Raw genomic sequence first — 15,888 nt, 5'->3', positions numbered from 1 at the left:
AGGTGGACGAACTTATTGCTTCACCCTGTATATTATTATGCCTTTGGTTCTGCGGTTTATCCACCGCGTAGGACGTTTATAATATAAAAGAATACAAAATTAACGCATTATGTTTTTACGCGATTTTTTTAAATTAAAACTTATTCGGCTCCTCGGTCAAATATTTCAATATGGTTCTCTTGACAAAAGAAAATATCGAGGACCTCCGTGTAACAGACCGGCGGCCATTTAAACTTGCCACCGAATTGTGGAGCCAATCGCAGCGAACCACTGTGTCAAGTCACGCAATACTCTCGGCAACAGCTGACTAGCCGTCGGCTGCTACATAGTCGAGGCAAGTTGACCGGAGGTGTCGAATGAAGTATTTATGTCGAAACGCTCGCCCGAAGTCTCGGTCGCTCGGTGTGAACGCGCCTGCAGGCGCGATTGATAAGGGCATTTCTCTCGGCGAGATCAACAAAGTCGGTGTTCCGTCGCTATCATCAGTCGTTGCTCAACATGGCGAGCCATATGCAGAGACTGCTGTTGAGGGCCGGCCGTTTGTGCCGCGTTAATTCCACGAGGCGTATCCTTTGGAAGTCCGTCAGGGACCTAAATTTTTGAGCTCTCCGTTAGACCGTGTCATCGTGCCAGAACTCGTTGTATATTCGTCCTTAAATCCCGATCAGAGATCTCCGCCTCCGCCACGCTCCGAGGGAGACGTAAGTCGCACCTAATTGTAAATCATATCTATAAGCGCCAGGCAAACGCAAGGCGGACAGCTTCTTAATCATGACGCGTGATCTATACTGTTTTACACTGACGGTCTACAAGCCTTGACGTGAAACGTAGATGGTAGCACGAGGCAGAGGCGCGACTCAGCCGGTAGTTCGTTCCGCCGACATTACGCGATCTTGCTATCTCATCTTTACTGATAACTGATAAAAGCTGTTTACCGTTTTATCGTTTGTGTCGTTATGATATTACGCAACGCGCGCAGTTTGCACTAAACGGGGATTCAACGAGAGAGAGAAATTCGCTTTCTTGAGATAGAATATAGAGGAAGATCCTCTATCGCGAGATAGGTTTCTAATATGAGATAGCGGGTTTTCAACGCTCAAATTCAATCACGAATCTTCTTTCGCAACGATTACACGATTTAGCAATCAATTTTCCACTAAACAGATTTCACCCCAAGGCCAATAAATTCATGGTGGAAACAGATGCCTATTAATTTAAAAGAAACCCCAGCTATCTCATATTAGGAGTTACAGTACACAAAACTTTTCAATAATTGGAGCACTATTGTAACAGCATATTCCTGAGACCAAATCAAGTAAAAAAAGTCCTGTACTACTTTTCCCTCCGACAAACAGTTATCGAGATATCATGAGCTAAATATCGAAAAGTGATCAATTTTCTCTTGAATATCTCGAAAAGCGTTAGGCAAATCGAAAAATGTTTCAGACAAAAGTTGTTCATATTATTTAGTAGAATAAGATGGTATAACAAACAATAGGGGGTTCCATTAAAAAAATTGAAAGTGGCCGTCACGTGACCTTCAAGCAACTATTCAAGGTCAAATTAACGACACCATCTTATGTTCCCCTCTAGACCGTACAACTTTTATTAAAAAATTTTTTTTGTGAAATTGCATATTTTCGCTGTGCAATTGCCGTAGAAATTAAATCAGGCGCGTAATTTGGATTTCGAAAATTTGAATTGCTGAATTTCGTGGGTCAGCCGCCGCCTTCAATTGGGAGGATCCGTTCGACCTGGAGTCGCAGCTGACGCAGGACGAGATCCTGATGAGGGATCAGTTCCGTTCCTACTGTCAGGAGCAGCTCCTGCCGCGCGTGATCGAGGCGAATCGCAAGGAGCACTTCGACCGGGAGATCATAAGGGAGATGGGTCAGCTCGGGGTGCTGGGCTGCACCATGAAGGGTTACGGCGCCGCCGGGGTGTCCTCGGTGGCTTACGGGCTCCTCGCCAGGGAGATCGAGAGCGTCGACAGCGGGTATCGATCGGCGTTGTCGGTGCAGTCCTCTCTTGCGGCCGGCGCGATCTATATGTTCGGCAGCGAGACCCAGAAGGAGCGATTTCTGCCTAAACTGGGTGCGTGCAAGCGGTTTTCGGGGATAAAATTACGCTCCCCGGTTTAGTTTTTAAATTGCGAAAGCATTATCAAGATTCTTAGAGCTTTGTAGGGAAGTATTTAGTTATTTATCTCCGTAAACTGCGAGAGCGACGAAAATAAAAGACTTGACTCTTATCTTACAAAATTAGATCGATATTAATTAATAAAATTAATACAAGTTCGCTAGTGAAATGAATTAAACGGCATTTACCGTTGGAGCCGTAGGCGATAGCTTTCGAAGTGTATTTCAGTTTCCGGGGAAAAGATCGGCTGCTTCGGCCTGACTGAGCCCAATCACGGTAGCGATCCGGGATCCATGGAGACCAGGGCCGTTTACGATCCCGACAAAAAGGTCTACAGATTGAGTGGCAGCAAAACATGGTTAGTTCTCGCAATAGCGTACTGTCCGCCGTTCAAAAAGAGAAGACATTTCTTGCGTTCGAGTGAGGGTCACAATGTCGAATCTCGTTTAGGATCACAAACTCGCCCATCGCCGACGTATGTGTGATATGGGCGAAATGTGACGACGGTCAGATCCGCGGGTTCATCGTCGAGAGGGAAACTGCTGGTGATCGATTGTCCACTCCAAAGATCGAGGGCAAGTTTTCTTTAAGAGCGTCCATCACCGGCATGATCCTGATGGATAACGTGATCGTACCGGAGGAAAATTTATTGAACGTTCAGGGACTCAAAGTAAGTCTGTTAATCACCAGAGGAATTTAGCCCAGATGCTACATATTTTTGTTAAACAGTCACTGATATTGCTAAGACTATTTATTAAAAAGGGAGTCAATGACAATAAAAAAAACGGGGTCGTCGCGCGGGTTCGTGCGCTGCGTAGCTTAAAGATGTCTAATAACGGAGTACTTGATAAAGGGACCGTTTAGTTGCTTGAACAACGCACGGTACGGTATCGCCTGGGGCGCGTTTGGCGCGGCGGAGGCCTGCCTGAAGATCGCCCGATCTTACACCCTGGAGAGGAATCAGTTCAAAAGACCGCTGGCGGCGAATCAGCTCGTGCAGAAGAAACTGGCGGACATGATGTGCGACGTCGCGATCGGTCTTCAGGCGTGCTTGCGAGTCGGTAGACTAAAGGACGAGAACAGGTAAGATGCGCTTCGAATACTCGAGCGAAGAGACAATGACGCGATCCAATCCCGAGGATATAGAGCTAATATTTTATCACTCTTCTAGGAAGACTGATCATATTTTTGTGTTCCCTGATCAATCATCCTTTTTCCGCAGTTATGTAATGTCATTTATGCTGTACATATACACTGCTTCACAAAAGTCTGGGTATTTTCGTGTAAATTATAAATTAGTCAATGAAGAACCTTTCAAAATCAGCAAAATACACGCTTGTGCACGTGTGTTTCTACTAATAATCCACAATCTTTCTTCGCATTAAATTGATAACTTTTAACCCAAATTATTTCGGAAACACAAAGCGTTACTGCAGAAAAGTTTAACAAATTCCCGCTGAACGAAAAGAATACAGTTTTGTGTTATGGTACAATTTATACCCAGAAAAAAAACGACGGTCGTAGAGAGCGTACTGAAAATCTACGGCGTGAAAAGAGCGATCTTGAACAAAGCGCTGAAAGTAACAAAATTGAGGAATCCCAATCCTTTTGTTACGTGCTTTCATATTCCTTTTCGATTTCTGATCCAAACCATGTATGATCCATCTTTGCAAATAATCTAACGAACTGTGACACTTTTATTTCTTCCTGATGTCACGTCACTTTTAAGGAATGTGCGCATACTTTTGTTAAGTAGTGCGTATGTACAGGGTGTTTACCCGCCGTTATGTAATACCCGCCTCACCTCTTATTTACGGATAGAGCGGACTAGACTGAGTCGAAAAGTCCTGTAACGTTTTGCAATTTTTGCAATGGTTAACGAGTTATTAATGATTAAAAATCGCTGTCTTAGCCTAGTCTACCGCCCAATTCAAGCTCGCGGCGAGGTGCGGCTGTCCCGCGATTGGCGTTGCCAGGCGCTAGCAACGCCAATCGCGGGACAGCCGCAACTCGCCGCGCGCTTGAATTGGGCGGTAGGCCGGGCTAAGACAGCGATTTTTAATAATTCATATCTCGCTAACTATTTCGAAACTTGCAAAATGGTAGAGGACTTTTCGACTCCGTATAGTCCGTCCTATCCGCAAATAAGAGGTGAGGCGGGCATTACATAACACTCTATATATAATAATTATTAATAAAAAACATATTTTTATAATATATTGTGTTTGTATACTGCTAATATACATAATATACAACGATGTGTGCGCAATATGTGCGCGCTTGTAAGAAAGGCAGGAAATGATTTTACGTGCCGTAGAGCCGCGCCGGAAATGATTTCCATCATAAAGAGAAACTCGGCCGCCAAAGCGCTGGAGATCGCGCGAACCGCGCGGGACTTGCTGGGCGGAAATGGGATCTCGGACGAGTACCACGTGATCAGGCACGTGATGAACTTGGAAACGGTGAACACTTACGAAGGTACGCGAGAAGACCCGGCGATCGTTTCATAGTAGTTAATCAATCGCGTCATTCGAGACTATGTTACCGTTTCTTTTTTCTCTCTTTCGCAGGTACAAACGATATTCACGCGTTGATTCTCGGGAGAGCGATCACCGGTATCGCCGCGTTCTCGGGATAAGCGGCTCGAGTGTCCGAATGATAAGACTGTCTTTGTACAAGCAACGTGCCATCGATTTTCACACTTACGAGCGTTCGACACGCTTCCGCTGTACTGTCACCGTCAACTTCTTTTTGTCTCAAGAATCATTAATTACTTTTATAACGAGAATTTTATTTTGTATAGTTCGAAGCTGACGCATTGAATGTATACCGTTTGATCGAAGAGATGAAGGTACTCCTGTCTCTCTTACGAAAGGTTGAGGGCCTAATAAATTTATTGCACAAGATCGACACTTTTGAAGAAAGAGCCGACGGCAGTGGTATCTCCCTCTCTCCTAAAAACTGTAAAAGCCGCGCAATACTCCTACCCCTCTTCTGCATTCAGATCGCCGCGCGTCCCCGCCGCAATAAGGCTTTAGTCACTCGGTACACTTTATTGCTCGTTTATTCTCTACTTTACGTTTTAACAATTTCATGGTGTGTGCTCTTTCACTACGCGCCGTCACTCGCTCTCGCCTCTCGTTCACTCCGCTCTCTTTCACTCGTTCACGATGGCTAATGCACGCGTGGCTCTCGACGGAAAACAAATAGTAGAATTTACGCGACGAGGGCGCAAATCGAAACTTCCGCTCTCCCTCCCGTCCTCTTCCTCGATCCTCAGGCATTTCCGACTCCTGGATCGTCCTGGATCGCGCGATCAAGATCAACTTTCATGAAGTCGCGAACGGGATTCCGTGCTTCGAAGTTTCGAAAATTCGAACTTAAAAGCGCGCCGTCACGAGACAGCATGCTTTCGTCGCGCGTGCCGGACGCGTTCGCGATTGAGATCGCGAGATCATGAAAACTGCTCCGCGCCGTCACGAAGCGATGGAATTCGAAAGAACATCGTTGTTAACGACATCTCCAAAGTTGCGCGCCCGCCGCGCCGGAGATCACGGTCGGGTTTCCCGTTCAGTGGTCCAAATTATAAAAGAACGTTAGGATCGACATATTTACAGATCGATCGTGCTCCTTTCCCTCGTGATCTTAGTTTAATCAGCTGGGTATTGTACAATGCCGATATTCCCCATTCGCGCTGTCTTTCTCTCTCGCACATTCTCCTATTCTCTCAGTCTCTCTCTCGGTTGGTAATAGCTAGGTCTTCGTATAAATATAATATCTATATATCTATGTATAAGTGTCCAGTGCCTTTAGACTAATTCGATACTAAATGAAAATATAAAAATCTATACGTCAGGACTACGGTTGTTTATTTATGTATACGATGCCGGGTGGCCCGGTCTCGCGATTTACGAGTGTGGGCTACGCTACATCTCGCGATGATCGCGGACATTGTGTGTGTGTATCACAAATAAGCGTCGCCAACGCGCGGCAGGAAATTTAACTGAGACGCTTCCGTACGAAAGGAAAGCGCGATAGTGGACGGGTCCGTCCCGCTCGTCGAGACGGATCCTCCGTGTGATTCTATTAGTAACGTCTCTAGCTCTAAAAGCAAGCATTGTCACTCCTCCGTTGAAGTTTGGCTCCATAGAGTTTCTTGAGAATCAATGTGGAAAAATTGTTGAACGACGCTAACTGAGGCATGACTCAGTGGTCGAATTGGCGAGACACCCGCCTAGAGTGTGGGGAAGTCCAGGTTCGAACCCTGGCTGGGGTAATATTTTTCGCAATAAATTTCTTTAATTAGAATTTGCCAGGTAGCGTCGTTTAATAATTTTTCTGCATTGGTTAATCTTGTACTGACGTCAAATAATTCTTGAGAATCAATGTAGAAAAATTGTTAAACGCTAACTGAGGCATGACTCAGTGGTCGAATTGGTGAGACACCCGCCTAGAGTGTGGGGAAGTCCAGGTTCGAACCCTGGCTGGGGTAATATTTTTCGCAATAAATTTCTTTAATTAGAATTTGCCAGGTAGCGTCGTTTAATAATTTTTCTGCATTGGTTAATCTTGTACTGGCGTCAAATAATTCTTGAGAATCAATGTAGAAAAATTGTTAAACGACACTAACTTAGGCATGACTCAGTGGTCGAATTGGTGAGACACCCGCCTAGAGTGTGGGGAAGTCCAGGTTCAAACCCTGGCTGAGGTAATATTTTTCGCAATCAATTTCTTTAATTAGAATTTGCCAGGTAGCGTCGTTTAATAATTTTTCTACATCGGTTAATCACGTGCTGGCGTCAAGTAATTCTTTACGTTATTTCTTGAGAATGTTTACCCACATATTAGACGACTAAATGACTAGAAGCAACCTTCGCCAAAGAAAACTGATGCTTTCGTATAGGTACTGTCACGAGTTAATAATTAATCCGTTAATTGGATTTATTAAAGGGTTTCCCAGCGTCCTCTGGTATGAAAACGTTGTCGAAGAGAAACAAGCTTGAAGGCTCTCGAGTAATTAACAAAGGCGGGATAAAAGCCGCCAGATCAGATTTCGCGCTTAATGGCACTCTTTCATTCGTTTCGCTGCCGATTATTTGTTTTCTTCCGTTGACATTTCACTCCTCACTCGAATTGATTTTCTGTTAGAATTTTATTGCGAGAACTTAACGGATTGACAATTTCCTGAATATCTCCTAGGGCAATTGCAAAAGACAATCCTGTACGAAACGGTACAAAGTGCTCTAAAGGTTTGCAGCATTGCAAACGACGGGACGCGAACGCCATCGGTGACGTTCTATCGGCGAAGCGTTATCGTAGTTGCCTGCGATCGCCAGGATCGACCGTCCCACGGACTGATTGCACACGATCCGCAATATAACAACAAGGGCGTCAACACAAGCGACTCGAGTAATCATAAATAAATTAAGTTTAATTGCTAAGTAATAAAACGTTAATTACATATGTCAATGATAATTAATTTAAGTTTACAACACACGTCTCGTGCAAAAGTGTAAAGAACGTTTGTCTTTTTTTTCTTTTTTTTTCGTGCTACACTCAATACCATTGTTGTCTTTTGTTTTATTTTCTTGTACGACTTAATGTGTATGCGTGTCCGCGCCTGTGTGTATGTGTGTGTGTGTGTGTGTGTATGTGTATTCCTGTGTGTATTTAATGATTCTCGACTACAATAAGCTCTTGGTAAAACGTAGTAACATTGTAGTTTACAGTAGTTTACAATCGCCTCTCCTCGCGGCCCCCGATCGCGGATGCGTAAATGTGTGTGTATGTGTGTCTATTACATAATTACACATCTCGGTACATGCCGGGATCGAACCGTCGCTCCCCCCGTTTCCGCGCAAGTTTTCAAACGTCGTCGGTGGAGGATCCGCCGATCGCCAAGACGACGACGACGGCGACGGCGGCGACGACGGCTCTTCCGTAAAGAGGGAAGTGGGTCCCTCCAAGGGGCAAGGGGAGATCTCGCGGTGCCGGGGGATTCGCGCGCCCTTACAGTTCGCGAGTTCGATCCCGTCATTTTCACAAGTATCGATCGTCGGCCCGTCGACCGCGCAAGAAAATTCAATGGCACGAACCGCGAGCCGTCGCAACAACAGACGTCGCTCGGGCTCGTGTAACCACACTTGGTTGCCTCTACTAACGGATATACGTAATCGTATAAATAAATTAATGACTCGCCCTCTCTCTCTCTCTCTCTCATACACACACACACGCTCTCGCGCTCTCATTCTCGTCGCAATTTCGCTCGACTTGTGCACACACACACGCACACGCACATACACACGCACGCGCGATGGACACTCCCGATCGATTCCCGCTATCCTGCCGTTAACACCCCAAACCCGAGTTTCTCGTTCGTAACATTGTCACCGGGAATACTAAATACTTCAACCTCCCGTTCGCTTTTTCTTCCCTTGGACATCAAGTCCTCCTCCCCCACGATCGCGGATACATCGCGGTCGGGCTGCCGTCGCGAGCTTGAGGTGTTAATCGCGATTACTCGGTGGGCGAGATTATCCTCGCGACAGGATTATCCCTTTCTCTCTCTCTCTCTCTCTCTCGCTCTTCCTTTCCTGAGGAGTAGATTATGACAACGAAGTGATCGACTTAACGCGCGTTTACTCTACGTGAATCTACGTACGCTGTCCCTCGTCCACGAATCCGATCTTTCCGAACTTCCGACCGGAGCCCCCGACACATCGGTCCCGCGCCAACTGTGGCCGACCGTCCGTCCACCCTTTCCCTTTACGTCCGGCAGGGTGGACCGGCAGCCCCGCGCGCGTATACGCCGCGAAAACCTCGCGCGTTACAATAAATATAATAATAATGTATACCTGCTTTTGCACTTGTATTTTACATTATTTCGTCTCTGATTAACTAATCGATACCTTATTGTCGTACAAACTGCTCTCGTGTATTCTTTCTTTCCATCCTCCGGCTCCTTTTCGTCCCGTTCGAGAGGAGAAACGACATCCCGAGAATCTTCCGAGAAATCTCCCTCGCTCCGTCCAGTTTTCCGCCCCCTCTCTGTCTCTTTCCCCTCGATCGTAATTTATTTATGAAAAACCGGACGAGCCGAGATAGCAGTCACAATGTAGGTCGTAGCCTGCCTCTCTCTTTCTCTCCTTCATTCTACGGGGGGGGGGGGGTGAAAAGTTCTTGAGAGTGAAAAATTAGAGTCGCGTTGTCTCCCCTTTTTAGCCTCGAACGGGCGAAAGCAACGGACTTCTCTCCTGCCCCGAGAAAAATCGCGTCGAGCCTCTTTGTTTTCCGGGTCTTTTTGCTCCTGTTCCCTTTTATTCCGTCACATTCCGCCGATTCGCCCTTTTACCCCTGTCCGTGGAAAAACGAAGTGAAAATTCTCTGCGAGTGGGGTGGAAACTAGATCGATATAGACACCTAATATTGTACGTTGTCGTCGTCGATAGTTTCTAATCCACTGGATATGTGTCACGTAACGATGTAACTATCGAGACGAGCCCCTCTCAGCGCAATATATAAATAGATCATCGAATTTTATTCTCTCGCACTCTCTTCTTTTCTCCCTCTCTCTCTCTCGCACTCTCGCACAAGCTCTCTCGCACTTTCACGCTCAAATTTTAGACGCGCAATAGTCGTTATCGATCGATCGACTTGGAGATCGCTCGATAATCGCCCCCGCGACGATCAACACCGTCCGCCGTGATCGGCGGTAATAATATCCGTATTTTATATATATATATATATAATTTATTTATACTTATGTCCATATTTATATTCATATTTGCATTTATATTATATTTATATCTGTATTTATATTTATATTTGCATTTATGTTTATATATATTTATATATATATATGTATATTCTACGTTCTCTTCGTCACCCTTTCCTCTGGCCTTTCTATCTCCCTCTCGCCCCCGTTCTCTACGCGATGTATGCGCTTCCCCTGCCTACCTCGCTATACGGCATCGTATTTCTTCTCTCGTGTAACAAAAACATGTTCGCGCACACGCCCGCCGTCGCGCGCGGCAATTAATAATCATCGTAATGCAGTAATTGTAGCGATAATAAATCTTCCTCTCGCGACTAAAGTCGTATTTACACCTTTATCGTACATCATCGATCCTATCCGCCGTGTATATGTGTATGTCTCTCCCGCGTGCACGCGTGTGTGTGTGTGTGTGTGTGTGTGTATAATGTGCCTCGCGCGTATCCTCAGGACCAGATGACGAGTTCCGAGTTCCGTCTTCGTCGCGGGTCGAGCCACAGTTCCCCTCGTCTCGGCGCTAAATCATCAACAATCGCAATTTTTCCCCCGAGCAATCGGAGCGCGAGCTCCCTCGCGGGACTTGTAGAAAAATCGTAACAAAATAAATGCAAACATTCTCGCAGAGATCTTTTAGAAGGGCTTCAACGCTGGAGTCAAGTCGTCAACATCCGTCATCCAGATTGCCAAGATGAAAACTATATGGTCGATCACGTCCCGCCAACCGACTCGTTTTCAATCGCGAGCTCGCCGAATCGCCATGGTGAAGAGGAACGCGAAGGAGCATCTCGGTCCATCCGCGCTCGACCGCGGGGTAAATTCCGTCGGAATTCTTGCACCTTGTCGTGATTATCGCGCCTGGCAACGTGACCCAATCGTCTCCAACGAGGGTGGGACTCCCGTGAGAGAGAACTCGACGCCCCCCATTGATCCCGCGTTTCTCTTTGCCTCCCTTCCACTCGCCCACAATTTAACACAGAGTCCTATTTGAACATTCCTCCTCGGAAAACAGCGCGACGCGTACGCCACGTTCTCTCTTATATATATTATCTTATATATAATTAAACACTGTTATTACAATAATATATATATATATATATGTTTACTTTGTACTATATATGATCTTAAACCGACGACCGAGGAGGCCGCTCGCATCTCTCTTGGTACCGTGGATATTCATCTTCGCGCCCGGAAGAGACCTCGCATCCTCTCGCCCGACGACCAGGACAAAACGCGGCTCCCCTCGAGGCGGGAGGCGGATGCGAGCCTTTTTCCCTTCCGCGTCGAGCCGACCGCCGATTCGCCATTTGGGTTTCAATTTTTCCAGCACGGAGCACTCAAGTCTCCAAACACTCAGAACTGCGATGCTCGCTTTGAATGACCGTTTATTTGAGACGTCGTATGTGATAAATTAATAATAAATAATCAGAGCAGCGGTTGAAATGCTAATCAATCGACGTGCAACGTTAAGGGTAAACGTGTATCGGTGTGTACTCGGATTCTTTAGAGAGGAGATTGTTGCTGTTGTTGCACGAAAGCGGTAACATACCTCGAGTCGCCATGCACACTAAGGGGATTCGATATAACTTTACAAAATATTACACAATAAATTACACGCTCTCTCTCTCTCTCTCTCTTTCTCTCGATGACGAACTGCCGACTTATCTTTCGAAAGCTGCTTCAAACGCGCCGCGCGCATCCTTTCTCTCTCTCTCTCTCTCTCTCTCTTTCTACCCTAAAATATAATAAATTAAGTAACATGCCGTAGGTAACATCGCCGAACGAACATCGAACGGGCGTTCGGGTGCGAAAAAGAGACGTTCCACCCGCGGGACGAATGATCGCATCACCCTACGAACTCGCCGACGGCGGCGATCTTCTCGCGCCTCCTCGAGAAAACCGATCCCAGGCGTATCGAGAGCTTACCGCGCGTTTCGAAACGCATTTCGTTCAATTCAGTGCGGTCGCGCGCGTCTCATTTATTTGTTCCGTTCATTTGGACCCGAAGTGCGATCGAGAAATAATCAAAATGCTCCGTCCAATCTTCTTCCTGACATAAACTTTTTTTTTAACAAGGTCTTTGGATCACGGGCAAAACAATTTTAATTGTCATGGAATCGATGGAGCGCGCGCGCAGCAAATTAATTTTCGTAATCAGCTCGGCCCCTCGATACCCCCGGATCGTCTTTGTCAATTTCCGACCGAGTCTCGGCGTTCACTCGCGACTAATTCTGTACGATTAATCCGACTAGCATGAATGATCCTCTCGCGATCGTACAAAAAAAAGTAGAAGGGCGTGATACAAAATGTCGTTCAACGAAATCTCGCAGAACCGATCGCTCGCCACGTCGCGACGTCGCGTCGATGTACGTGATATCCGCGCGCGCGTGTGTGTGTGTGTATGTGTGAGTGTACATGTGTTTGTGTGTCGAAGCACAAAAGAATTCTCGCTACGCAGGAGCCACAGACGCGAAGTGCAAGTCGGCTAGAATGCACTTTTCTGCAATCAAACGTCACACCGATTCGTTTTCGCCCGGCTTAGCGAACGCCGCTTACGTAATAAAAGTGTGTACGTGTTATATCTATCTGTATACGTACGTGTTTGTTCTTTTTCTTCTTTTTTTTTAAGTATGTACAATAGCACAGCACAATTGCAGTACGATATCGAGTGCGGCTCGCTAAAGTCTCTCTCTCTCCCTCTCTCTCGCTCCGTTTCTCTCTCTTGCTTTCTCACAGGCTCTCACTCATTCTCGCTGTCTCTGTCTCTCGTACACAGCGGTGCAGCCACCCATTTTAAAAATTGCTCTCGCTCTCGCTCTCCCTCACCCTCCGCTCTTCCCTTTCCTCACTAAACCTCCCTCCCGCCATCGGTTCGCACAAAAGAGTGTCCACTCTCTGATATACATGTTTATACATACATATATATATCACTTGGCACGTGTACCCTCACACGAAGCCACTTTGAAAATTGGTTCACGTTTCGTCTGACCAACGAGGACACGACGAGCCCGGTCGCGCGTTTAGCGCGCCGCTGATTGCGCGATCATCATCGGATCTCACCGCTAACCGTATTCGTGGAGAAACGCCGATTAATCCCACAAGGGGGTTCGATTCGCTTTAATAACAACGTTAACGCAAGGGGCGCGTAAAAAAAATTGGCGTTCTCTCTCTCTCAATCGCACGATCCGCCAACGCGGAAATAAAATTTCACAATTTCAAACTGGATTACCGCTACCGCTCGAGGTTTCGAACCACCGAGGAAAAGACGCGATGCGCGTCGAGAGATTCGCGATTTTAATTACGGCCCCCCCCGTGGTATCGCGAAACCGCCAGTTTTTTTTATAAATCAGTGAGACGCAACGTCTATAAAATGCGAAATAAAATGTACGTAATCTCAAACAAAGTCGTTAACGCACGCAACAGGAGAAATTCCTTCAAATCGCCGCGCCAAGTCGCTGCTTTAACTCGTGACGTATCTCGATCGGAGATTCCTTCGAACTTTCGCACCGCACTGCGCGGCAAGGGTTGAGGGCTAGTCTCGAGGATTAAGAAAAAGTGGAAAACGGACTCTTCTAAGTATTTACTCGCCCGCGATTGTCAGAGCGCTTGGAATTCCGTGCGGTCATTCGACATTTCGACCGATTCTCCTTCGCGAGGTCGATTTTGCGGAATTTTCGGTCTTTCCGCTTGGACACCCATCCAGGACGAGAATGAGCGTTTAAACCGAAAAACCGGAAATCGTGTAAAATCAAGATACGACCTTGCGAAAGAGATCGGTCGATTCGCCCCCGCGATATCCGCTGGTCCGCTTAAAGCAGCGACTGGTTCTACTTTTAAACAAGAAAAGAAAGGTAACAGGAACCGGGCTCCGTGGGGGGGAGCCCCGCTTCACTAAATTAAACGGCGAATAAACACGTAACTGCAGCGCGATTTGCGCAAAAGGAAGAGGGAGCAAATAAAACAACAATGCGTGCGCCCTTTCGAAACGACCCCCCTTCGCGGAGGGCGGATTCGGAACTGGAGCTTCTGCATTTTGACTAGAGGAAAGGAACCGCCGCCTCGATTTGACGGGCAAGGTCCTCCTGGAACTTATTACAATGGACTAGAACGCTAAGAATCGGGCGCGGAGCGCCGGGTCGCGGATTAACTTATGCTAATATGGCAAACTATGGCACGAAGTTTGCGAGGTGCCCGAGGTCGAGATACGCGGACGAGTCGTTGTCGCACGCAAGTTGCGACCTTAAAATTACGGCACGGCTCGTTCACTGTGACAGACAAATTGCGTGTGAGAGAATAATAAATATATATATATACATATAGATATATGTACGGGTAACTCTCGTGTGACAAAGTAAGTAGAAAACCATTGTAATCGACAACTTCCAGCTCTCCTTCACCTGGACATCGACCCGTCCGTTTCTCGACTTCGAACATCGTTTTAAAAAGCTTCAACGTGGAACAATCTGTCGATCGCAAATACTTGGGAACGCACTAAGCCTAAAGGCGAAAAAGAAGAAAGAAAAAACGCAAGACCATGGCAGATCTAATCTGGATCGCTTCGCGGGAGTTATAATGATCGTTCGCATTCAGCGGCTAGGACGCTCCTGCTCGACGCAGCTCGAGCCTCAAAGACGATCGTTGACGCGCGGCCCGCGCGATAAAATGATAATAAAATTTCACGTCTCCGCTTTCTTTCTTTCGTAAACTGTTTAATCTCGGACGACCGCGAGAGTCGCCGAAATATATGAAAAATTCTGAAAATCATACTTTGCCCCAAAGTTGTCCATCGAGAAGTTCAACGTGGTCTCGTGAATCGAGCGAATAAAACGATTCTCGAGTTTTGGTCAACCGATATAAGCGGGTATCTCGAACAGCCAATTAGCAACAGTATCCTGAATCGCAGAGATGAATCGTCAAGAGTTAAAATTCGCGGGGAGCGCGTCGAGAGACCGTCGTACGGTAGGCCCGAGCGTGTCGGCGAGGATACGTCCGCGACGTAGTACGCTGCCCTTACGAGAAGGGCAGGTCCTCGTCGGGCGACTCGTCGTGGTACTCCTCGTGGTCGGACGTGTGTCACAAAACGTCGCTCGGTTGGCGCTGGCCGATCCCTCCTATCGTGGGCGACAACTGTTCCTCCTCGACCGCGACCGTCTTCGGGTCCTCGTCCTTCCACTTGTCCATGGAGCGGCGCCGGGCGTTCATGAAGAAGTTGCCGACCGTCGTCGGTTCCAGGCCCAATTGCCTCGCGATTGTCACCTGCATCTCCTTCGACGGCCTCTTGGTCTCCTGCGAGGAACGGAAAGTCTGTTAAACATTTCACGTGTGTTAAGGTCCGCGCGCATATTGCATTTGTTTTGATACAAATTACTTTTAGCCGCAATTAACTACGTCATTATTCTGGTCTTTTTGCGCAAATCCCGCGTGTTTATAAAGGTCGCTCGGGCCGTACTTGATTAACAATGACCGCGGCACTCGTGCGCGCAATTTGCAGTATTTAATTACTCGACATAATTATTGCTTTTGGCATCTTTATATTTTATATCGAGAGGATGCTCTCTCTCTCTCTTTCTCTCTGGGCTAACTGTGGAATCTTATTATGCCGGACGGGATCAAAGCTTTATACATTTTGCGTTATCATTTCGCTCGATTATCGACGAGAGCGAAAAAAAATAGTGTAATTTAATTTCAAACAATCGAGACCAGACACATCCGACAACAAGATAACGCGGTGACTTTTGCGCGCGCGCGCGATGCGTACGAGTCTCTCTTTGATTTATACATTCGCGAGGGTTTCCAGAAAATGAATTAAATGCGCGAAGGACGGGGGGAGGGGGGAGGGGGGTTCGACGCAATTATGCTAATAACCGCTTAATGCTTTTAATGTATTATCATACTTTATAGGACGCGTCCTGCACGCGCTAGTCAAGGTGTTCCGTCGGTTCAATCGCGCCGCGCCGATTTAATCTGTCCACCCCCCCCCC

At 46.8% G+C, this 15,888-nt stretch overlaps 2 protein-coding genes across 2 annotated transcripts in view; one reads left to right on the top strand and one right to left on the bottom strand.

Moving 5' to 3' along the window:
* Nucleotides 1–254: 254 nt before the first annotated feature.
* LOC105567483 (glutaryl-CoA dehydrogenase, mitochondrial) lies at nucleotides 255–5,045 on the top strand. The gene is made up of 8 exons (XM_012022386.1): nucleotides 255–565; nucleotides 669–701; nucleotides 1,723–2,094; nucleotides 2,368–2,497; nucleotides 2,590–2,809; nucleotides 2,993–3,222; nucleotides 4,457–4,617; nucleotides 4,710–5,045. The coding sequence occupies exons 1-8, from the start codon at nucleotides 499–501 to the stop codon at nucleotides 4,775–4,777; spliced, it is 1,281 nt and encodes a 426-aa protein (XP_011877776.1). The 5' UTR covers nucleotides 255–498; the 3' UTR covers nucleotides 4,778–5,045.
* Nucleotides 5,046–10,893: 5,848 nt separating this feature from the next.
* The window catches only part of LOC105567482 (homeobox protein onecut), an 88,535-nt gene continuing 83,540 nt past the window's right edge, over nucleotides 10,894–15,888 (bottom strand). Inside the window, exon 5 of the mRNA XM_012022385.1 lies at nucleotides 10,894–15,193. Coding sequence (XP_011877775.1) covers nucleotides 14,981–15,193 — 213 coding nt within the window. The 3' untranslated portion in view covers nucleotides 10,894–14,980. The remainder of the gene's footprint in view (nucleotides 15,194–15,888) is intronic.

This window comes from Vollenhovia emeryi, unplaced genomic scaffold, assembly GCF_000949405.1.
Source record: "Vollenhovia emeryi isolate VEMERY1.0 unplaced genomic scaffold, V.emery_V1.0 DF939137.1, whole genome shotgun sequence".
In the NCBI taxonomy this organism is placed as follows: Eukaryota; Metazoa; Arthropoda; class Insecta; order Hymenoptera; family Formicidae; genus Vollenhovia; species Vollenhovia emeryi.
Note: the sequence above shows the minus strand (reverse complement) of the source record. Positions and strands in the feature narration are given on the sequence as shown.